Source organism: Lissotriton helveticus, chromosome 8 (assembly GCF_964261635.1).
Source record: "Lissotriton helveticus chromosome 8, aLisHel1.1, whole genome shotgun sequence".
NCBI lineage: Eukaryota > Metazoa > Chordata > Amphibia > Caudata > Salamandridae > Lissotriton > Lissotriton helveticus.
This window is the reverse complement of record NC_136069.1, coordinates 145,817,784-145,842,687: the sequence shown is the minus strand read 5'-3', so window position 1 is coordinate 145,842,687 and position 24,904 is coordinate 145,817,784. Positions and strand designations below refer to the sequence as shown.

At 43.2% G+C, this 24,904-nt stretch overlaps 1 protein-coding gene across 1 annotated transcript in view; it reads right to left on the bottom strand.

Annotated features, from left to right (window-relative positions):
• LOC144772439 (nectin-3-like) overlaps nucleotides 1–24,904 on the bottom strand; it is a 72,712-nt gene that overhangs the window by 23,589 nt on the left and 24,219 nt on the right. The window contains exon 2 of the mRNA XM_078656762.1: nucleotides 23,204–23,542. Within this exon, the coding sequence (XP_078512888.1) occupies nucleotides 23,204–23,542 (339 nt within the window). The remainder of the gene's footprint in view (nucleotides 1–23,203; nucleotides 23,543–24,904) is intronic.

Here is a 24,904-nt window from a genome sequence, read left to right as displayed (position 1 = left end):
GGCAAATCTGAATTAAAAGTATTCCTTTTATCGTAACAGTAAGTGAACGGGTTATTTGCTGCAGAAATGTTCTATTTCCTCCCACACATGAACATAGGGAGTTTTCAATCTGGCCACAAATACCAACCTTGGGACAGATTTCAACGGCATGGCAAGAATAAGAGCTCTTTTGTCTCAGAGAGAGGTGGCCTTGAGTTCGGCCCGTGAAACTTTCGTGCTTCACATAGCGAACACCCGTACAGAGGTGCAGACCCTTTTCAATTAACTCAGAACAATCTTCATTATTGAGCATCAAATAACTACCATTTTCCAACAACTTGAACGTGGGGATGATAGCAGGAACTGGCGTGCCTTGCAACACGCAAGCCATATTTGGTCGGTGTTTGTTGCATGAACCGTGTAACTGTATGTGCCTACACATTAGTGAATGATCTGGCGTCTCAGTGCATTCCTCTCCATTCAGATAAACTTCTTGATCATCTTTGAAACATCTGTATGTGTATGGAAGCGACCAGACCTCATGAAGAAAAGCACTACCTAAAGGTTCATAACGACCTATTGGTATATATTTCATACAATTTGAAAACTTATATAAAGCAAAAGGCAGCGTTATTAAACCGTGGATAAGGCACGTTGCCAAAAAACCCGCAATCCTCTGCTGATGATGTCACTGAGCATGTCATGAATGATGTAATATGTGACATCATCAGCAGTGGATTACGGGTAATAGTATCTCTAGTTTACTCCCCTATAGCTGTCTTTCTTTTAACATAAGTGTCTGTTTCCTTCCCTTATACTTACTGTTTTTGGTTCGCTTCTAGTTCGCGTACCGGCGAGCGAACTGGGAAGCGAACTAAGAGAAATAGAGGTTGGCACAGTTCCAAATATTGTACCAATTTTTTAATAACGGGGAGGTAGTTCTGAAAAGAACTTTTTTTTTTATTGTTTTTGTTGTTTTATATTTTTTTTATTATTTTTCGGAACATTTTTTTACTTTTTTTGAATTTTTCTGAAGTTTTATATTTTTTTGGGTTTTTCTTGGAGGGGGCAATGAAAACGATTCATTGTAAAGGGCTCAACAGGAGCAACAAAACAAAAAAAGAAGTATTTATTATTTTGGGCGTTTCGTACAAACTTGCATATGATAGTCAATAGCTCTGTTGATCAGAGTGATGCTTTTTTCTCCGTAGGAAATGAATCCATCGCAAAATACGCAGGTGTGTTTTACTTCACCAAATTTCATTTGTATATTTGGCACCATCTCCCTGCCCTCTGGTCCCGTTACTTCCGGTACAACAGATCTTCTGGCCATAATAGGGAGATTATCTAGGTCGTTCCGAAACTGTGCAGCACTGTAGTTGTTAGGATGCCACCTAGTCATATGGCGATGCATTGTGTAGTTTCCGAAACTGTATTTTTTCTCGGTTCCTCTGGACAGTCTATCTTGACATATAAGGCAAGTTACGTATCTTGCATTTACTTTTTTCTGACCTTTGGGAATTTTAAAAAATTGCCAAATGAAGTTTTCTTTCCGGTGAGACGTCCTGGGCTGCTCAGGCAAAAACTGCCTCTCTTCGTGCTCATCGTCCTGTTCCTCTTCTTCTTCTTCTTGTTGAATTATAACTTGAGCAGGTGGTCCACTCTTCCTTGGATGTGGTGGAGGTGGTGGGGAAGCACCAGCTGAAGCTACTAAAGAAGTCATTGCTCAGTGATCACAAAGGGTCTTTCTCTCACAATGATGAAAGTCAGAGTGAGGAAAGAAGGAGGGATTTTCATCATTTGGGAAAAACAAGAGTTCTCAACCAATCAAAAGTGTTCATTTTAGATTATATGACCTAGTCTTACATCATTAGGAAACCAAAAGTGAAATGAACCAATGAAAAGTGTTATTACCAAGTCACATGACTTGCTGTGTTTACGTTAAGCGCTTTGCAGGGCCTCCCGGTTTGCTTCCAGAAACCTGCGCTTTGCGACTCGCTTCGCGTACCAGTTCGCTAACGTAGCACGTCATATGACGTATCACGCGACAACGTGAAACGTCATGCGGACGGGAGGCGTCACGATGTTGTTTTCTAACGCGGCACTTGCGGTAAAGAAACGTTTACCGGCTCGCGGTCTATTTCGCGGCATCAAGGTCAGCTAACGGGAAGCTTCCCGATTCGCGAAGCGAGAACGAAGAAAAAAAAATATTTAAAAAAAAATTATTCATAAACATATAAAATATATTTTTGGATTTAAAGAAGAATACATTTTACAGCTACAGATATTAGCTGCTAAAAAACCAATGAAATTCACAGAAAAAACCATAGGTTATAGACCATATATAGTTAGGAATTAGCATTTACAAAACCTTGAAAATTCACTGAAAAAACCATAGGTTATAGACCATATATAGTTAGGAATTAGCATTTAGAAAACCTTATTTTACTCACACAAAACCATTGAAATTCCATATATAGTTAGTTGCACTAACTATATATCGCGCACCCGCAATCCACTGCTGATGATGTCACATATTACATCATTCATGACATGGTCAGTGACATCACTGATGACATCACTGATGACATCTCAAATGACATCACTGATGACATCACTGATGACATCTCATTTGACATCAATGACCACATCACTGATGATATCATTCATGTGACAATACAATGCATCTCCTCACATTTTAATATAACCTCTGTTTCACCCAGTGTTAAAAAGAGAGTATAATTTTTGAAACCATTGACACACCAATACTAGTTACTACATACGCACTCACTGATTGCTACGTCTACACACACCTTCACTCATTCACCCATACAATCATTCATACATACAATCACTCATCTTTACAACACTATCATATGCACTCATACACCTATACAGACACTCACAGTCTGCCACTCATCCATGGAGTTACTCACACACCTAGTCAGTCCTGTAAAGAATCAATGACACTTCCATTTTCTTGTCTATACAGTTAAACATAGAGCACCTTACATTTTCAAACATATACTAACACATACTTACCTTCTTATACAATCATTGATACAAGTACAGATTGATCTGCACAGAGTCACACACCTCCCAGCTAGCCACACACACACTCAGTCTCCCATACAAATACTTGGGCAATCAATCAATAACCCATATAGTTACTCATATAGCTACTGATCAACACATGCAGCAGTTTACAGAACAACAGACATAATGATGCACAAATTAAGACAGTTTAGTCACTAACCCATGCAGTCAGTGAGACACATTTAATCACTCACTCATACAGTCAGTCATGCACCTACTAAATCCTTCGTCCAGACACTTACACATCCACTCATTCTTCAATATGTAAGACATATTTAAACTTTATAGAAACAAAAAATCACTGGATGTTGTTATCAGTGATGTCACTGACCATGTCATGAATGATGTAATATGTGACATCATCAGCAGTGGATTGCGGGTGCGCGATATATAGTTAGTGCAACTAACTATATATGGAATTTCAATGGTTTTGTGTGAGTAAAATAAGGTTTTCTAAATGCTAATTCCTAACTATATATGGTCTATAACCTATGGTTTTTTCAGTGAATATATATATATATATATATATTGTCATGGTACATATATGTGGAGTTAAGCATAATTAGAGTTTGCTTACCGGTAGAAATTTCCCTTCATAATATTTTTGTCCTCTATGTTCTTGACACAATATTTTGTCTACAAGATATCTTTTCTGCTATATCTTGTGCAAAAATGTGCTTGTCCTCACCCCTTTCAGACTACCAGGTGCTCCTAGTGTAACTTGGCTGTCTGTCCTGCTTTTTCCTCATTCATCTTTCCTACTGAACCCTGCCTGAGCTTCTAGTGCCCTCTTCTACTTCTATGTATTCAGACCTTTTAGTCTTCAAGAAAGCTTCCCCTTCCACAGTTGACCCACCATAAACAAACCTATCAAAGAATACCACCTAACCTCTGCTCTTCTCTCACCCAAAGGTGGGTTTCCTGCTCAGCTGTCACACTCGGTAAACAGCGTTTACCTCGATTCTTTTTCACCGCAGGGAATCACAACGCGGTCGTTATCACGACCGCATTGTGATTCCGCATACCATTACTCCGCACGTCGGAACAACGACTTGCGGAGGGGGGGGGCGGAGGTGTTGGATTTAAAATCCAACACCTTCCCTAGTGTCCGCACAGACTTGAGTTGGAATAGTAAATTATATTATTCCAACTTCCAGCGCCCCCCTCCGCAAGTCGTTGTTCTGACTTGCGGAGTAATGGTATGCGGATTCACAACACGGTCGTGGGAACAGCGTGTGATTCCCTGCGGGGAAAAAGAATGCGGGATGTCATCATATAATCGTCACAATCACGATCATCAACACCAAAAAATGTTCCGTATAAAAATGCCCTTCTGCAGAACGTAAAATAACCTGAAACAAAAGCCAAAAGCCCCGGGGGCATTTTCAGCTGCCCCTACTTCTCCAGGCCCACTGTCTGTGCAGGTAAGAGTGGTGGGGTGGGGACTCGACAGACGACGAAGAAGAAATATTTTTATTATTTATTTAACTTACCCTAGTTTTCGTCTGTCAAGTTCCCCGTGACACCTCTCTTACCTGCAGGGGACACTCCCGAGTGTCCTTCTGCAGGTGTCACTCCGAATCTTGAGAACCCCCCCCATCAATTTGTAAGGTCCCTTGAGTCCCCCCCCCCCCTCCCCCTCCCCCAGCAGACAGGATAGAGAGGCTTGAGAGAGAGAGACAAGAAAGGGTAATACATAAGCGAGATATATTGAAATGACATGGAGAAAAGAAGAGGAGCAATGAATGAGAGAATGGCTAAGCAGTGACAGGCACTGAGACTGAGGGGTGAGGAAATAGGGACACAGGAATAGAGGAATGGGCGCACAAGAGAACGGCTTCGGGGACAAGAGAGACAGCAGTCAGACAGCCTTCCTTCGAAAATATTACTCTGCCATGGAAGTGGAGTGGGTCAGGTGAAGCTGACTACGGTCAGTCATGCCGATTTATTACCACACCCACCACCAACCCCACCCATGCGTGGGCAGGAATAAGATAGCATGCTCTCCAGAGATCTTCCTTTGGAACCTTCCACAGTTTCGGAAATGAAATCTTATCTATGGGAAGAAACTGTCTTATCATGATAAGGTAAGGGTAGTGGGAGATCTGTATGCCGGGGCTAACGTCTCTACTTTGAAGATCTCACAGAGGAATATGGGGTGACAGGACGCCACTTTTTGGTCAAAACGGGGTAGTGTGGGTGAACAACAGAGCTGGGGACAGAAGACAATGAGCAGGGCCGGCTTTAGCGCTGACGGCACACTGTGCGACAATGCTTGTTGGCACCCCCAAATGACCTCCATCTCCGCAGATTCCCTCACCACCACCCTTTAACAGTGCCTCTTAAGTCTCCATAACCACTCTCTCTCTCTCGTGCATTTCTTTTGTTTTATAGCACCACTCATACCACTCCATGGTGTCGGGGCACTTTACATCACACACACATTACACAGAGACAATAAATCATATGTGTGTAAGTGAGTGTATAAGAAACGTTACATAAAACAGAGGACTACAAGGTGTAGCAGTCACATGTCACCATACTGGTAGACAGTATAGTTTAAGAGTGCTTGGTCTGGAGAAGCATAAACTCTGAATTTAAAACGTAACACCTTGGTTGGGGGTTGTCTTTACTAATAAGAATGAATTTCTACCCAATTGAACCCTTTATACAACATTAGGATAATGAAAGACTGTGAACAAAATCGTAGCCCTACAACCTATACCTTGCAGTTTGCATTCAGCTATTTGATAACACTTAATAGCAACTGTTCTATTTTAGGACTTTAACCTATTAACTGCAAGTAACAAAAGGATCTCTGACAAAAGCAGCAACTCACTGAACTAGCTTCATAATATGCACTTTGTGATCTGCATGGTACACGTACTTTGCAGCAGGAAGATTAACCCTCTGTTGCCTTATGATGAGTCAAAACTGCCACTAGACATAACTCCATCTCTCTCCAGGAAGAACATTAATCACTGGAGTTATTTTTACATTTTTATTGTTGCCTGAAAATAGCTCAAGGCAAGGAACGCGGCAGCAGGTGCTTTTAAAATCAAAATATACTTGAAAACAGAGGCGGTGCCCAGTGCGGTGGCACAGGTTGCACCGCCCTAAAGCCCGCCCCGACAATGAGCCTGGCGGTGTGGGATTGCTGACAACAATTTTGACTTGGAGAAATAAAAGCCAAGCAGTGACAGCTTTAATACAAGTTTTAGCACCCACCTTTTATCTAGACATAACCCGGCTGAATCAGAGATGGAAAGATAAACTACCGAAGGGGTCACGCACAAGGACTGGAACTCCATCTGGTAATATACAAAGAAGGTGCCACACAATTCTTGATTTAAGTTTACCCAATAAAATTATTTGAATCAATCATACTTGTATGTGAGAAAAATTGTGAAGGTGTATTCTGGGGTGTCTGGTGGTTGGCCCAGGTGTGCACACCCTTTTGTTGACTTTTACCGTATGGTATGGGAATGCCAGCAGATCCAGAATTTCTGAACAGTGGGGTGAACTGGATCAAGGAGGAGACCGAGTGGGACTTGGGAATGGATCCAGGCGTGTACTTACTAGGACAGGTACCAAGACCTAAAGCACATTTGTAAATGTATAGCTCTTGCCATGATACTGGCCAAAAGAAATATTGTTATGGGGTGTAGGCAAAAAAAGCACCTGATGTTTGTAAATGGACAATGGATGTGCATAAACGGTCTATGGCACAGGTGGCGGCCCGACATACACAAGTCAAAAAACGGGTAGAGGTCCTCCCAGTGATGCGTGAGACATGTTCTTGTTAGCTACAGCGCTAAATTGTATGTGTGTCCACCGTCGATGTTTTTTAATCTGTTGGTGGAATAGCAAAATAAGACTTGTTACGAATGCCGATAAGGGATAACATTATGTTGAATAAGGGCCAAGTTATAAAAATGTGAGATGTACCCGTCCATATAATGGAAGGGGGTGGTCCACGTTTACTGTTATACATCGAACAGCAAAGACAAGATCATTCTACTGTTGTCAATGAGATGCATTTGGGGTAAGAAAAGGGGCCCTCTACCTGAATTTGGATTGTTTACCTGTATTACATGTGAAGATGTTGACTGTATCCTTGAAAAAACGAGAAGGGATTACTTGGAATGGTACAGGACTATCAGTTCATTGCAGGCAAATGATATTGCAGTTCCATGGTCTGGGTTTTTTGTTCTTCTCCTAGCCAGTAGAGTTGTAGGTTTCTTGAGGCTCCTGATTGATTTCTGTTCAGTGAAACGTCCTTCACACTGATTCTCTAGGCAGCTTGGCCTTCTTCAGGTTCTTCCTGGGAGTAAGTCCACTCCTCTCAGCAGGTGTAGTCGAGCTCCACCTGCAAGCAGATATGTTCGTCATTCCTCTCGGGTCTGAGGAGCCACCACTTCATGCGGGATTGTCAGACATTGGCCCAGTCTGGATGGAGAGTGGCAACCCAGCAGATGTTACACTCCTGGCGATAGGTCTGTCCATAAATGGTGTAAAATGACTCGTTAGTTTCTGAATGATGTACCAAATACTCGCCCACACTGGACAGGACAGTGTTTCTCCTTTTCTGGTAGCCAAGGCAAGAAGCCACAGCTAACCAGAGGGTTATTACCTCTTTCAAAGGTTACAGAACTCCTCCAGTTCGGATGAAATACACCTTCCTGTTGCTGCTTTAGTGTTTGAAGGTTCTGAAACAAGGAGTAACAAGACAAACCAGTTTTCGACGGCCAATGTGATTTTCAATATTCCAGGTCAGAGAGAGCTCTTGACTAAAATGATATTTGTTCTAGTTCATAGAGAATACATAGAACACAAATGGTTGCGAAGAAATAAAGCTGGAATGTAAAACAAGCATTGGCAAAGCAAATAGGTCCAACGTTGGCTAACCCTTTTGATTATGTCAATACTTGTTTGGTTTTATCATGGCTTTTACAAAACCTTATTATAAGGGAACCTGCCTGGACCACTCAAAGAACAAAATTGTTTAAAAGTGAAAATATATTTTGGTCTCAAAAAGTAACCATTGCATCACTATTCCTGGGCACTGAAGGAAACTACCTTCAGTGGGTGTGTGCTCTAGTGAAAGGGCAGAATGCCACCAGTAACAGGGAAGATAACCAAAGGCTTTTTCCTGTAGCTCTCCTGTGGCTTTATGCTGTACTGAGCGGAAATAAAATGATGACAAAGTAACAGACAAACGGATGAATAGGGCTGCCTAAAAGACACTGGAAGGATATTATACATGTAATTTTAGTAAATTCAAAAGATCTTGGCTAACGCCAGACCTAAAGACGGCACACAAACTTGTATATAGGGTAAAAAAGACATAAGGACATGGTTCATTCTTATACTTGTAACCTATATTATTTTCTTTACCTCTACCTGATTTTCAAAATTAACACATGAAAACAGCTCCTCTAGCTTCAAACGACTTTCAAAAGACAAAGTACAACCTCTCATGCTGACACCCACCTTTAGGGAGACCAACTGTGCTGACAAAAGGCAATCTCCAATAGACAACAGCCACTCATCCAATTCGGCAAGGCTCTCCTTCTAAGAAGATTTTGTTTACTCTTCAACCCCCACCCACACTGAATGTATGTTGCGGCGAAAGAGGTTTTCAGGATAACCTCTTAAGGTAAATTTACATTCGATACATCTAAATAAAGGCCAACCACATAATCTGAGGTTATGCCGAAAATCTGGAAAAGTTCCAGTTCTCCTGCACCTGTGTTGGATGCCCTTGATGCTATACCAAACATTTGCATGCAGACTTGCTGCTCTGATTCACTTATCACGATACATGCTATGCCGAGCCTGGACCCCGGTCCTCAGAGAGGAAAGGCAGTTGGTCATCATTTCTATATCCTAAAGTATACAGAACAGTGATAACAGGAAGGATGAATTAATCTCAGCCACTGATAATCACTTGTGGCTGCATACCAGTCCATCTTTTTCTGTACTCCGTGCCACCTCATTTTGGACCCAGCCATATGTCACTCAGTCTTGACCCTGCTCCAATGGGAAAAGTCCAGCCTGAACTACCAGGCCAGGTCCTCCCGGAACCAGAACACAAGCAACATAGGGCCAGCTTCACCCTAGTTAGGGCCTCGAATGGATGTCAGGTTTTCCTGAAGATTATTAGGGAGGGACCCAGATGTGCAATTTAAGGGAGGTCCAAATTAGGGGCAGGATCTGTATGAAGAAATAGCAACTATCACATGTTTTAAGATGGAACTCAGGGATAGCCTTTTGGGAATATTGAATGCCCACCAGCATAGCCAGGATGAGTGGGGCCTTGGTGGGCATAGGTAACAGTGACCGAAAAAAGGGACATTTCTTAACACTCGAAGTCAATGTCTGAACCCCCTGATAGATGAATGGGGTAGAGCCATGGACAAATTTGCAAAGTTCGAGGTACTTATTTACAAATAGCCCAGGTGGCCCCCATTAGTGCCAGAAGAGCAGGGGGGGGGGGGGCGAATTACTTCCGCATTCAAAATCCCTAAATGAAGAGTTTTCAGCAATTAAATTGGTTTAGGTATGATTTGTCATATCCATGTTCTTTGCTTGGTGCTCTGGGCCATACTGTTGTTTTCAAATTAAACAAATAAAATAGGGTCACTAAAAAATCAGGGAACCTGGGCATTGATAATAGGACCTTCTTCATAATATGCAAGCTAATACTCAAAAGATGTACCCAGTACACTCGTAAAACAAGTGCTCCTGCAGTGTTTGTACTAGGCTTTTGAGAAGGGCACCTGGCACAGGAGTGCACAGAAACCCAGGAGGAATAAGTAATTACACAAATACAAGCACCTGTGTGAAGATTAGACCGAGACTGAAAACTCATCTGTGGGGCAAACAGCAGAATGAATGTCATGTCAAACAGTGCTCAGTTTCATGCCCTCTTTTAGCACTGTGCTAGCACAGTTACAAGTTAGCACCAAAGATAAGGGATCACATCTCTGACACTAGAATAATACCCACTGCGTCCTATAAAGATCATACTATGAACATATACTGCCGCAGCCGCACGCTACATGGTGTACAGCTCTTTACACGAATGTGCCAGCGTGCACCATGTCAGCGCTATGAGCCAAGCTCTGAAGTTTCCCAGGTCCCTTTATAAGCAGGTCATTCAGTCCAGGGGTTTCCTTTACATTGTAGTTCTGATCTCTGAATGGGATCTAGAGGACGACAACTCCCAGAGTTCAAATAAAAACCTGGCCTGGCTGAGGCACTGAAGCATGAAACTGGAAAACATGAGCGCTCCCTCTGGGCCCTATATTAGGGACGCCCAGGATGGCAGGGGAATGCCAGATTTCCACAATGTCTACAAGAGGTAAATTTGCCTACAAATACATTTAATGGAATAGAATACGTTTTCCAGAAAATATGGCGTTAATCTCACTCTTTTGTAACTAAGTCGTACAGCCCTAAGGTTAGCAGGAGACTCCATTTTATTAGGTACAAAATGTAACAATCCTAGGCTCTCCTAGTCCAATTCATTGTTTTAAGATCATTAATCATTTGTGTCAGAATGAACTAACACTACAAATCCCATAATGCATATTGCTTAAAATTTAGCTCACGACTGAAAAATTGTGTAACATCCACAAATTCTGTGCACGTTGCAGTGTGAGTGAGGATCCCTAGAAGTTGTACTATATATGCTTGTATGTTAGAACCGAAAATACGAATGTTGCAGTGTGAGGGAAGACAGAATGTACGACCGTGGCGCCCGGCCAAGAGCAGGTAGCGGCTGTCTGACTTGTTTATAGAACGCGCTCAACCTATCACCATAGCACGCAAGCACGACTCACCGCCCACGGGAAACACACACAAAAACTCCCTGGCAGCGCCAACAGGTCACGTCTGTATTTAATATACACAAGAAACCGAAAGCTGCCAGACCGCGAAATACGTTAAAACTCCCCGGTGTTTTTTTTTCATAATGGACGGCCTTCAATTTCTATTCCCCTTATTCGTGTGCCTCTGCGGCTGTCTCATAGGCTGTCGGTCTGCACTCACGTAAACGTCCGCAGCGACCTCTGTGATGGCTAGAGACATTCACTTCTTCACGCACCATTGCCTTTCTGCTCCTTTGCTTTGAGGTGATACTACTTTTTACCCGATTCTGCCGTCCTCACATTAATTCCTCCTCTCTTTCCGTATCGCGTTGTCTCCCCTTTGTCTGTTGCTCTCTGTTCTGTAGCCCTTCTATTCTCTTTCCATATCCTTTTCACTTTCACCTCTCCTGCCCCACCACTAATTTCCTTTACTCCTTTCTGTGAGCCTTCTTCTTTTCCCAACATTTGCTATTCTTTCTTTTGTTACAACACCCGGGCCCTGCGCACTGCACTATATGAAATAACGAGCATTGACATTGCCAATAGGTCTCGTCTTTGGGACTTTATGAGTGTATAGCCAGATCTACTGGCTTTGCCAATGTCTTTAAGCTATGGTGTAGAGCAGTGTGGCTGCTGTGCTGTATCTTGAAAAGTTATAATAAAAGCGTGTTGTGAGCATTTTTTGTGTGTATATATAACGAAGGACGTATTATGTAGAACTGTACGACTCTATTAAAAAAAAGTATTACCATCAAAATTGTCTTCTAGTTTTTTGTTTTTGCTGTTCTGGCAAATCTTACTGGCTGTTCAAATGCTTGTTTGGTATAGTTTTTTTGTTATGGGGGGAGCGGGTGGGACGACCTTAGACAGCACTGGTAGCAGGGTGGTGCTGCAAGTGTGTGTAGGTGGTGCTGCATATGTGCAGAGGTGTTGCTGCACTGAATCTGAGGTGTTGCTCAGATAGTGCTGCGCTGGTGCTAAAGTGGTGCTGTGCTGGTGCTGAGATGGTGCTTCGCTGTGGCTCAGTGATGCCGTGGTGGTTCTGTGGTGGTGCTCAGGTGCTGCTGAGTGATGCTGCAGAGGGATGGAAAAGTGGTGCTTAACAACGCTAACTGGTGCTGCGCTGATAGTGAGGTGGTGCTGAGTTGATGTTGCACTGATGCAACGCGAAGTGTAATGAAATAACCAGCAGCTCGGCTAAAGGGAGCCTGCACTTCTCACCATCACTGAGAAGGGAGGATGGTAGGGCAGGGAAGGAGGACGGGCACTGGGTGTTCAACAAAAGGCATTTTCTAATCAAACATAAATTCTGCTTGGCTGGGAACACATAATGTAAAAGTACTTAACTTAATCAGTTTAGTGGAGATGTACACATAAATAGATACAATCGTGGAAACAAACGCTATATTTATGCACATATAGTGTGCACACATGATAAATACAAATACATGCTGCTCACACACACTACACGTATACACGTGTACACAATCCTGGCAACATACCATGCCTTGGCCACACTCAACATACTTTATGGCTCTTGACTTGTCAGCAAAGTTAATGTCACTGTCTCCCCGTTGATGTGTAAATAGGGTGAACATATGGCCCCCTACCTCCTCAAACCAGCGAATTAAGGAAACGAAAGCGAGAGACCATTTAAATAAACAATCAGATACTTGGGCTGTCTCTCTGGTTACTTAGAGGATACCGCAGGTGCCAATGATAGGGGAGCTGTGCTTCAGAATGCCTTGGAGTTAAAGGCTTGCACCTTCCTCGGCATGGCAATGACATTGTTTAGAAGTGCTTCATGTAGCGCCTAACACTGAGCCCCATGTTGCAAACATGATCAGTAGATGCAACTTGGTTAAAATGATGTTGTATATCCGGAAGGCTGGCTGCAGGCCGTTATGCCAACTGGTATTCGTTTAAGCCATTAAACACTTCAGAGGTAAGATTCTGCTGTGCTTACCAGTAATATACCAGTATTGTTTGGAATACGCACTTTGGATCAATAAACTTGGCTCCCATTCCTACATCTTACAAAAAACACAGTCTAAACAGAATAGTTATGGTAAGGAAAAGCAGTTCACTTATAAGTTACCACCCCACTGAGAGAAACTCGCACTGCCTTCAGCTACAACCCTATTGTGCCCCTCTATAAACACCTGTATGCAACTAAATTCAAAGTATGCACTAGGCAAGAGTAATATGCTGCCTGAAAAAATAAGAATACTGGAAAAAGCAAACACTCATAAGGAATGCAAGATTAAGTAAAGTATGTGAAATGTAAGCAGGAACAACATGGTTACCTTAATGCATTTACACTCATTATTCAGAAATCAGTGAGTGTTTTTGCCTGAAAAGTTAAGGGCATGACTACATGGCCCTGAAGGGTCCAGTTTCAATGTCCATTGCTTATATCCTTAGCAGTATAGTATGAAAAGACCACATCCCTGAACACTTTATCAACTAAAATAAGCAAAACAGCTGAAAAGGATCACATTAAACGTGTTCTACTCCAAACATCAACCAGGTATTGCAGGACCAAGAGAATGGTGCACTTTTCCAATCGGGAAAAACAATGTTGTTCACAGAAAGACGAGAAAACAAAAGTAGCTCTTCACTGGCAAACTCTGTAAAGTGGTGCTAATGTGTTTGGTTGTGAATAAAACCAATCTGGTCACTTTGCGACTGCTCTGTCTTGCTTTATTTAGTTACTTTTCGTATTTTGAAACTTTTTTTCTATCCATCCCCAACCTGCACTTTGAAATAGAAAAATTACAGAAAAATAGATTTCCAGCAAAAGTGTTTCTTTCTTTTTTTGGATCCATTTCATAGCGGAGCAAATGAGGGAAAGGAGAGAAAAGAGAGGGTAAAAGCTGTTTCTCCAAGTCATGGTTTTCAGCATGTGTAGAGGAGCGAGACAGAAACAGAAAGAGAGGGAGAGGAAGAAAGAGAGAGGGGAATATTATTTATTCTGAGGACTTTCAAAACAGATGGCGAGAGTGAGTGTGCATTTTTGTCTGAGTGCCCTGGGGACACCGGACTGACATCTCACAGTACCCTACTGAAATCACCTGTACTCAACTATTTATCAGAAAATACATTTATTTGGGGGGAGGGGGTGTAACCACCCTTAATCCCCTTAGGCTATGCCCCTGATAACACATGCTGAAGAAACAAAAAGTAATGGTGAGGGCAAGTAGAGCAACAGAGGAACTGGTAGGGAAGCAAAAGCGCTGGAAGCGCAGGGAGGATTGACAAAACAGCAGAATAATTGGTGAAGGAATAAAAAGCACTGGAAGAGCAGGGAGGAGTGACAGAGCAACAGTGGAATTGGTGAAGGGATGAAAAGCACTGGAAGAGCAGGGAAGGGTGACAGAGGAATTGATGTAACAGAGGAATTAGTGAAGGGACGAAAAGCACTGGAAGAGCAGGGAGGGGTGGCAGAGCAACAGATGATTTGGTGGAACAGAGGAATTGGTGAAGGGACGAAAAGCACTGGGAGGGAAGGGAGGGTTGGCAGAGCAATAGAGGAATTGGTGAAGGGATAAAAAGCACTCGAAGAGCAGGGAGGGGCGGCAGAGCAACAGAGGAATTGGTGGAGGGATGGAAACCACTGGAAGAGCAGGGATCGATGACAGAGCAACAGGAATAGGTGAAAAGACGAAACGTGGGGAAGGGTGGCAGAGCAACAGAGGAATTGGTGCAGAGATGAAAAGCACTGGAGGAGCAGGGATCGGTGACAGACTAACAGAGGAATTGGTGAAGGGATGAAAAGCCCTCGTAGAGCAGGGAGGGGTGGCAGGGCAACAGAGGATTTGGTGGAATAGAGGAATTGGTGAAGGGACGAAAAGCACTGGAAGAGCAGGGAGGGTTGGCAGAGCAACAGAGAAATTGGTAAAGGGATGGAAAGCACTGGAAGAGGGGGGCGAGGCGGCAGAGCAACAAAGAAATTGGTGAAGGGATGGAAAGCACTGGAAGAGCAGGGATTGGTGACAGAGCAACTGAGGAATTGGTGGAACAGAGAAATTGGTGAAGGTATGAAAAGCACTCGAAGAGAGGGCGGTTGGCAGAGCAACAGAGGAATTGGTGAAGGGATGAAAAGCCTTGGAAGAGCAGGGATCAGTGACAGAGCAACAGAGGAATTGGGGGAGGGATGAACAGCACTGGAAGAGCAGGGATCGATGACAGAGCAACAGGAATAGGTGAAAAGACGAAACGTGGGGAAAGGTGGCAGAGCAACAGAGGAATTGGTGCAGAGATGAAAAGCACTGGAGGAGCAGGGATCGGTGACAGACTAAGAGAGGAATTGGTGAAGGGATGAAAAGCCCTCGAAGAGCAGGGAGGGGTGGCAGAGCAACAGATGATTTGGTGGAACAGAGGAATTGGTTAAGGGACGAAAAGCACTGGAAGAGCAGGGAGGGTTGGCAGAGCAATAGAGGAATTGGTGAAGGGATGAAAAGCACTCGAAGAGCAGGGAGGGGCGGCAGAGCAACAGAGGAATTGGTGGAGGGATGGAAACCACTGGAAGAGCAGGGATTGGTGACAGAGCAACAGAGGAATTGGTGAAGGTATGAAAAGCCCTCGAAGAGCAGGGAGGATTGGCAGGTCAACAGAGGATTTGGTGAAACAGAGTAATTGGTGGAGGGATGGAAACCACTGGAAGAACAGGGAGGGGTGGCAGAGCAACATAGGAATTGGTGAAGGAATGAAAAGCACTGGAAGAGCAGGGATCAGTGACAGAGCAAGAGAGGAATTGGTGAAAAGAAGAAAAGCCCTGGAAGAGCAGGGAGGGTGGCAGAGCAACAGAGAAATTGGTGAGGTGGAACGCAACAGAAGAGCGGGGAGAGTGACAGAGAAGCAGATCTGGATTTGAACTTATTTACAGTGTATTAGACCCACTTACAAAGCAAAAAAACTTTCACACAAGAAAAATACATATTGAAGTGAATCTTACAGCACTATTTACAATATACAATGTGCATTAACATAATCGATTAAACATGCAAATAAGGCACAAACAATTAATCTTTAGTTTTGAGAAAAGTCGCAAACCTTCTCTGTTTCTAGAATGAATCAAGCCCTCACCCTGCGATATGGCTTTAGAGGCCCGGGGCAGGGCCGGTGTAAACCCTCCTCTGCTACAATGTTATTCTCCATTTCCAGCTGCTTCTTAGTAATCATCCAGACCATTTTGTTACCTTCCCAGACAAGTCACTTAGAAGAAGGAACATTTGTTCATCCAGCTCCCCAGGATGTTCTTGTTTAAGCAGCTTGGTAAAGGTACTCTTTCTCTCAGAACTATACAGGGTGCAGTCTAATAATAGGTATTTCAGATCTCCTGTGGCATGGCAGAAGCAATTTACAGGTATTTCCACATTTACCTCACTCAGAGTTTTGTTTAATAGCCTTTGACAGTGTAAAAGACCTGTTTTCACTATGATTTGTCATCAGGGTTAAATATTGCTGTGCACTTGGCGCGAGATCTAAGATACCTACAGGAAAGACTTCCCAGTACTTTCATTCTTTGCACTTCTGCCAGGTGCGCAGAGTGCTTGGAAATTGAGGATTTTTTTTGCCTCTTTGAAATCATTTGACGATTATTCGTTGCTTCGGGTAATATCAAGTTGTCTCTTGAGAGCAACGGGCTAGAGCAATGGAGGAACCAGTGGTGTGAAACGTAATGGAAGACCAGGGAGAGTAGGGGGAAGTTGGGGTGAAACCAAGATAAACAGAGGTAGTAATGGCGATGAGCTATGGGGAAAATGAAAAACAATGGGACAGCAATGAAAATGTAAAACAAAACAAGCACACAAGGGAGAGGATGAACACATGCACACCCTTGGAGTGCTGGAAAAAATAGACACCTGATTGTAAGCTGTGGAAGGGTACTACTATTCATCTGATGAGATACACAGTGAAACAGCAGTGATCCCGGGGAGGGACTACAACAGGAAAAGAAAAGAAAACCATTAAATATAAAGCAAGGACATTAGATTACCAAAGTAGTCAACCAATGGTAAGCAAAGCCCACTAGGTGTATTTATTTTGTTCACAATGGGTCTTTGGACCTCTTAAGCTAAGTATAAACAAAATATAAAGTTGTTTCTAGGCTAGACCGAAAATCTGTTCTGCACAGCTCTGCTAAGTTAAGATCAGGTAATTTATGCCAGGTGCTAGTAGAGGGGGGTGTGACCTGCCTAGGTTTCTTTGCTTTTATCTTAACACTCCTCTTTAATGTACTTATTACTTACTGGTAATTTTCATTGCAGTAAAAACGTAGGCGAGTAAAGGTGTAACATTTGCAATTGTTTGTCAATCAGTTATTCTGGGTTTGCAAGTTTTTAGAAAAGCAACAGGCTGCTTCCGTTTACTATGTCTGGGCTAGAAACAGCCTCACTGTTTCTCCATACAACGAGTGGGCAACATGGTAGCCTCTTGCTGATGTTGATTTCCTGCCAGTGACATTCACATTTTTAGGTAAGCTGTGAGAAATCCATACACTGCTTGCACGGACAGGTAGTGTGAGTGATGGTGTTTTGCCCCATTACTGTGTGCATTCCCAGGAAGCAGCTGGAACAGGCAGGAAAATAAGTCGCTTTCCTTGATGGTGAGGACAGCAGTACAGCCTTTATTTGAAGATGACTGGTGAAGTCTACATCATTTTAAAAATACAGCTTGGGCTCCATATTTATGATCTCTGCTCATTTAGCACCTCAAAGAATTTCTCTTTTGACTATAATATTCACTACCATAAATCACAAGGTCCTGATAACGAGTTTAGGTGTTATTTATCACACCTGGTAAATAACAATACCACAGGCTACATTATATATCCCGTGGGAGTTGGTGGGGAATAACATTCAGATTTTGGTGTTTAATGGACCAAAATCCACATTGATACAGTAAATACTGTATAATTTTTCCCTGCTTCATTTTGGCAGGTTTGACCAACTGAAATGTCATAACAAATGAGGTGTTTAACATATCCAATAATTACCGGATGTGTAAAATACCTACCAACTCGTAATTCCGACCCATGCATAAACAGGGGTTTACTCATGCATCAGAATATAACAAGCAAGTCTTTATCAGGGCCTAATTCTTCCTAGTGTTTTAGACTGAGTGTCCAATGGAGCAGTGCAATTGTATGGGGGAGAAGGGTGCAATTACTCAAAGGCCTTTATATGGTGTATTTTTGATACATTTTGCTGTTATCTATATTTAATTTTGGATATGATTCACCTACTATGCTCTTGCGAGAAAATGCAAGAGGAGAGGAAACTTCTTTTGAAACAACATTTTATTCGGTTTGGGATACGTACACGAAGGAGTGCAGTACTTACCTGTTTTTCATCTCAGGACCCTCAACTGAGTTGCGGCCTTGTAAAATGTTTAAAGGCTGTGGAGGAAAAAATGCCAGGACTAGAATCTTGAACCGTTCTGATCCCATCCTGTTTTGCAATACAAACTATGTCTACTTCCAAATACTGTGTGATAAATGAAAGGCTAATACGATTTTATAACTATGAAGAACAGAACATCATTGTTCATACTATGATGGTTTTAAACATATGTGATTTTATATTGTGTTTTATTTTAATTCATATTTTGTATCGTATTGCATTGGTTTTAATTAACTGTGCAAATAAAATTACTTACTTACTTAATATTTAATTTTGTATTATCATGAAATCTTTAAACATGTTTTGTGTGTTTGAATATAAACAGGTAATGAGTTACCCTTACTGCGGTTCTTTGCTGCGGTAAACACATTTCTTTACAACTTAGTCTTAAAAACCCTGAGCATACTTGGGTAATTCTCCTGTAGCACAGAGGTTTGGTTGACTGAACGAGAGCATGGAGAGCAAAAGTCGAATTACCTACTTCAGTTCTACAAGACCTGTTTATTTAATTTCATCTATATATTTGTGATGCAATTGTGGTATTTTAGGTTTCAGCTACACAGCGCATTTGCTGTCTTGAAGAGACATGTATTTAATCTGTGGGCTTCAGCCTGCCCACAGGCTTTGCATTTGCTTGCTCCATTGTCTGTATCATATTCTTTGTCACCATTTGTCTGTGGCATGCATGGTCATGCCTCTTCTTTTGTTTAGACCTCCCCCCAGAGCATGGACCAACTACTTGTAAACATCCACTGCTCCCATTTTTTGCACTATTTCAGGACATACTTTTTTCTATGTTTAAAGGCACTCTACACAGTACTCTTGCTTTCACCAATACCACCTGCCCTCACACCCCCAAATACTGTTCCTACTATACGCCACACTTTACTGCTCTCTTGACTTGCTTGTTTTATTAATGATCAAGCATGCCACTAGAATGCTGCTTCCGTGATATCCAATTGTTCGCTTTACTGAACCACCTGCTTTACTGTTCCCTTGACTTACTCGCTCTCCTTGATAACAACTCCACGTGTGAAGGTACCATGATGGCGCTGCGTCTCTGCAACACGAGTAAGATTTCAATGCGCGCTGTGTAAGTCTGATCCATGACCAAGGTACGATCCCATCAACAATTTCAACTTCCGCCAAGGATTACAAAACTACCGGTTTTGTTAATGCAATTCTTTATGAGTGTGTGCAGTGGAAAGCTTGCCTCCTAGTTTGTTAAAAGCTTTCCTCTTTACTGTTCCTCTACGCTTCCTTTTATAAGCACTGGGGAGGATGTGGAGTAACGGCTTGATCGGCTGACTTTGTTGGGGAACTTCATTCGAGTCTCTGCAGCAGCAGGCTCAACATCCTGTGATTCTTAGCAAATCCTAGCTCGTTTTATACCAGCAATTGCTGCTTTCCACCACCCATATTTATTTTCACCTGACCTGTGCAGTGCAAAAGCTGCTTTCTGAGTTGTGAAAAGCTTTCCTCTTTACTGTTCCTCTCTGCTTCCTTTTATAAACCCGTGGAGAGGATGTGGGGTCAGGGGCGGCCTTAGACATGTGCAAGCTGTGCACCTGCACAGGGCCACCAAACCCCAGGGGCCACCACGCCAATATGTATCCGTAATATAATAATCCTCTGAGGATGGATACATATTTGCGTGGCGGCCGCTGGCAGGGATTTTGTGTCCTCCAGCTCTGTTCCACTTCCAAACACCCTGAACCGACCCCCCCTCTTCACTGGCTTCTGCGCTCCGCCCCGCCCGGACCCCCTCTTCCGGGGCCCCCTACCTACGCTCCCTGCCCAGGGCCGCCATGAGCCTAGAGCCGCCCCTGGTGGGGTAGCTACTTGAGCAGCCAACTTTGAAGCTGGGGAACCACGTGCAAGTCTCCGCGTGGCCTCCACCTCCTGTGATTCTGGGCTAATCACCTTCTCCGTTCCTAAAAATGAATGAATGCAACTGGTGCTCATGTACAGCGCTCCAATACCTTCCGGTCAAGTTTGCCTAAAATAGGGAATGTGATTCAGTTTGCAAAGTTCAAATGATTCGCCTTTGCAAAATGAAAGAAATCACTGAGAGCTATGCAGTGCCTCATCATAAAAACGCTCATACACATGTTATAAATAATCTTTGGAGCCATGACCGTCGCACATCGCCAGAACCAGGTTCCCGCCTTTCCATACTGATCGCTTGGAAAAGCTGACGGCAGATTCCATCACAAATGGTGAGGTATAGCCGTCGGTGCTCCTTTCATGACCTTAGTTTCATTTTCCTCTCACTCTGGCAATCGTTTTCCCACAATGCACCCATAGGCCACGTGGCAGAAAGTAGAAACATGGCCGACGCCATAATATGGGAGACTTTAACATGGATACGTAGAAATACTGTGCTCCGTCCTAGAATATCTCTTTGTTGCTGAGAAAAGTACTGTGACTCTCCCTTTCAAATTTAACAAGTGCAGGTACCCAGCACTTTAAGTTCCTTCTGAAGTGGATAAAAGGAGTGGCAGCAGGGAGCAGGAGGAAAGTTCCTTCTGAAGTGGATAAAAGGAGTGGCAGCAGGGGGCAGGAGGAAAGGTAGCAAAAGCGCCAAGAAAAGTCAGTTGGTGAGAATGAGGCGGGTACTAACAGTTGTACAATCTGTGTTGACAATTTTGTATATAAATATATATACACACACATACATACATATATATATCTGAGTACTCCGCTACTTTCCCACCATTCCCTGGTGCAGATGAACGGACACGGACCATAGCACATGTATATATACATACATACACACACCTCCCAATATATGATCACTTCCAAAAGGCATCAAATGCAATATATTGGAAGTGACCGATCATCCTGGAAAGTACCTTCATGTCAGTGACACTATGGGATATGAGTCAGTCGGTTTCACTGTAGAATGTTATCACAGTTCGCGTGGTGTGACATCACCTCTGCACATCCTTGAACACCGCCCCCCATTGTCATGATTTCTTTTGATCCTGACCACTTCCTCTTTCATTGAGATACTAATAATAGCTTTTCTAAACATAGGTGCATCACGTTGGAATGCACACGTGGTAGACACTCACCCCGGAAGTTCTGCACGAGGAAACGAGTCACGCCTTCCCTATTCTGTTCATTGTTCTCTAAAGAGGGCCTGCCCAGGGGTTCTCCAGATGGCCTGGGAAAACATTTCTACTGGATGCAATTGGGTGGCATGTGGCTTTGACACATCTACTGAGATTTGAAGGAGGAAATTCCTGCTCTTTGCAATTACGTCATAGAACTTGTTAATAGTAGGTAATGGCTACTACTGGTTTCAGTAGGCATTTCTTGTAACTTGTAGAATTTACCTGTTTTTCCCTACAAGAGATATATTCTACAATTCCCAAGACTTTATAAGCCAGCACCCGGGACTAATAGAAACCATTTGTAACTGGTCAACCACAATTTCACCAGGAGAATAAAAACCTACTGAATACTAATGCTTAATCCGCATGGATACCAGCTGTATGTATTTTGGCAATCTGAGACAAACGCCACACCGTCTGCTGAGAGTCACTGAGCAGCTTTGCAGAATTAGGTCGTTTTGGGTAAACGTAATTTAAATCCTATTTTTATTTTAGGTAATACATATAGCTCTAAAGTAGCAAATAGGAGCCAGGGAGGATTTGGCACAGACTGCAATCGGAACATCTTAAATGCGAGATACTGTATGATAAACATGAATACTATACAATAAACAGTATTGTCTTTAGGAGCCCAGTAGCACCAGATACTGGGTACCAGGATGTGATACGAGGGACATGATATTTTTTGCATCGCACATTTTACATATCATGAAGATAGGACTTTTTACATCACACATATTTTCACTTAGAGGCACATGGAACAGGGGTAATTTATCTCGAGTTTCTCAATATCTGGCCAAGTAAAAAGGCCGAATTAGCACCTGGGGGCCGATTAGGATGGCGGTAAATCTGCATCCTCCGGAAGCCACCGCCAGCCTGGAGGATGCGGATTCACCGCCGCGGACATTTGAAACACCCACCGCCACATTAGGATGGCGTTGGGATCAGCGGCGGGCGGCAAGTCCGTCCGCCGCTGATCCACGGTGTGGGCTGGCAAATATGGTGGCGGTGTCTGCAAGACACCGCCAGCCATATTAGGATGCACGCGGAAACATGCTTTTCCACGGCGGCTTTTCCGCCGTGGAAAAGCATGTGGTCTTTTGTTTTTGGGGGCCCGTTGCGGGCCCCCAGGGTGTCAGGGGTGTGGGGGGTGCACATGGGGGGTACCTATGGTACCCCCCCAGCATTTACATGCACAAAGCGGCAGGCACCGCGCGGTGCCTGCCGCTTTGTGCATGTAAATGTAAGGCATGCATTTTTTAACCTTGCGGCGGGTGCTGCTGCAAGCAGCACCCGCCGCAAGGTTAAAGATAAGGGATGTGACCGCCAGGGTGGCAGTCACATCCTAATTGCACCGGAGGCACGGCCGCTGCCCCTGCGGACGGTCCCTCCACCTCGGGGGTGGCGGACGGACGCAGGTCCGTCCGCCATCCTAATAGGCCCCCTGGTTCTCCAGGATGGAAGAGAGGTGACATTATGAATGCTTGTTGCAAGTACAATATTTGTGTTATCTGTGCATGAATGAGAGCTGAAGAATTTAGTTTGTTTAGCAATACCACATATATACATACATACATGTCAAAAACATGCATATTTTCCTTACAGTATGAGCTCCCTTGGTCTGACCGGCTCTCCTATAACAATGTCACTGTGGATGGCCACAATACCTCGAAAGGAAAGCGATCTACACATTTAAGACTCTACTGGGTATGAGCGGGTCATATCTCACCATAGACATGGAGGCACGTCCTTCCTATGATGGCTCCAGTTGGGAACACATTGAAGATGCACTTGTAGCAGCCTTCGTCACCCAAGCTAACAGAATGGAGTGTTATTGCTGTGGAGTTCAGTTCCGTCCTGGAGAAGTCGACTACACGACTCTTGTAGTGACCCATAAGTTTCCGCCCATAGGCTTTGCTGTAGGTGGCCATGGTGCCACTGAAATCTCCAGGGTCCTTCTGCCACGTGACTTGAAGTACATCATGGGCGTGTTTGAGCTGGCACTGGAGGGTCACTCGGCTCCCTTCCGTTGCAGTCAGAGTCTTCTCGTGAATCACCATGGCAAAACCTGCATCAGAATAAGAGACAAGGTCACTTGCGTCATACGTTTACTCTAGCACCTTACCTAAAGCTTTGTTTCCACAAATCAGAAGGTTTCTATCCTCTCCATGGAGATGGTCACCTCTCAGCTTTGTGTACATCATTATCATCATTCTTGAAGAAAGTCGTCAATTTGCAACCACGGGTCTACGGCATCACATACGGATAGGTTCTTGCTTTCCAGAATTTACAAAAGTTTCCAGAAGCTCCCATGGAAGCCTGCCACAGCTGAATAGATCCAGGGATACTCCTGGAAACTTTCTGAGAATTTTTGTTTTTGCATAAGCAAATATATAAACATGCAAAAATCTCTTAACTGTTTTCTTCTTCACATTAAAATAATTTTTCTCCGTAATGCGACCTCTCACCTAGCCCTGCCGACCCAATTTTGTTGATGTAAGAGTCTCCTTCCTACCCTAGAAAGGGATTACTCCTACCATTTTCAAGAGAAAATGTCTGGCCTTTTGCATATTTGAAGGTGTCAAAGAGAGCTTCTTAAGTACACACAGATATGCCAGTCAGTCGATAACTTTATTTCGGTCACAACGGACCATAAAGGCACATTACTAAATACACACATACAACGACTATTGAGTTAATAAATAACATAGAACAGTACAAAACAATCATATATTCAACATTATTAACAAGTTAAAACTATACGTTTAGCGATCCCATAATAAAACAGAGTCAAAATTCAATAAGAGTTATCAATAATAGTCACTAAGTTAATGGGGAGATTCCAGCTACCCAGATATGTCAATACCGGAATACTTTTCTTTTAACAGGAAACAAGTATACAGCTCTGCAAATAATTATTTTAAAAAACTCCTACGCTTGTGCCACATCCCGTTCAAAAAACGCGAGACAGCAACAACAATAGGGGGATGGGTATCGTACTTTAAAACCCTAAAAAAGCTTGAAGGCAATGTCTAAAACCTAAGTTACAACAGATTTGAATCACCCATCGTTTGCGTGATGCATAATATGCAAGGCAGATAAAAAAGACATGAATTTCTGACTCTAGCCTATATTTACATGCTGGACATTCAGTGTTCTTTTGACTCTCCCATTTGCTAGTAAATGGCATAAGAGGGAGAGTCCCCAATCTAAAGTGCATATTTAATTTCCTAGCCGCAGATGGATAAATCAGGTCTAGAAACTCTTCTTTTTTTATATTCCGCTTTCACTTTGAGAAACTCTATTGCAAACGACCGACTGTGGAACTTGCATGAAGGGATAACAGATTATGGTGCTTATAATATTGCACCAAATCTGCCCTAGTTATTGATTGGCACGCTACATCTGGAACTTCCCAAAGCTCAGGCCT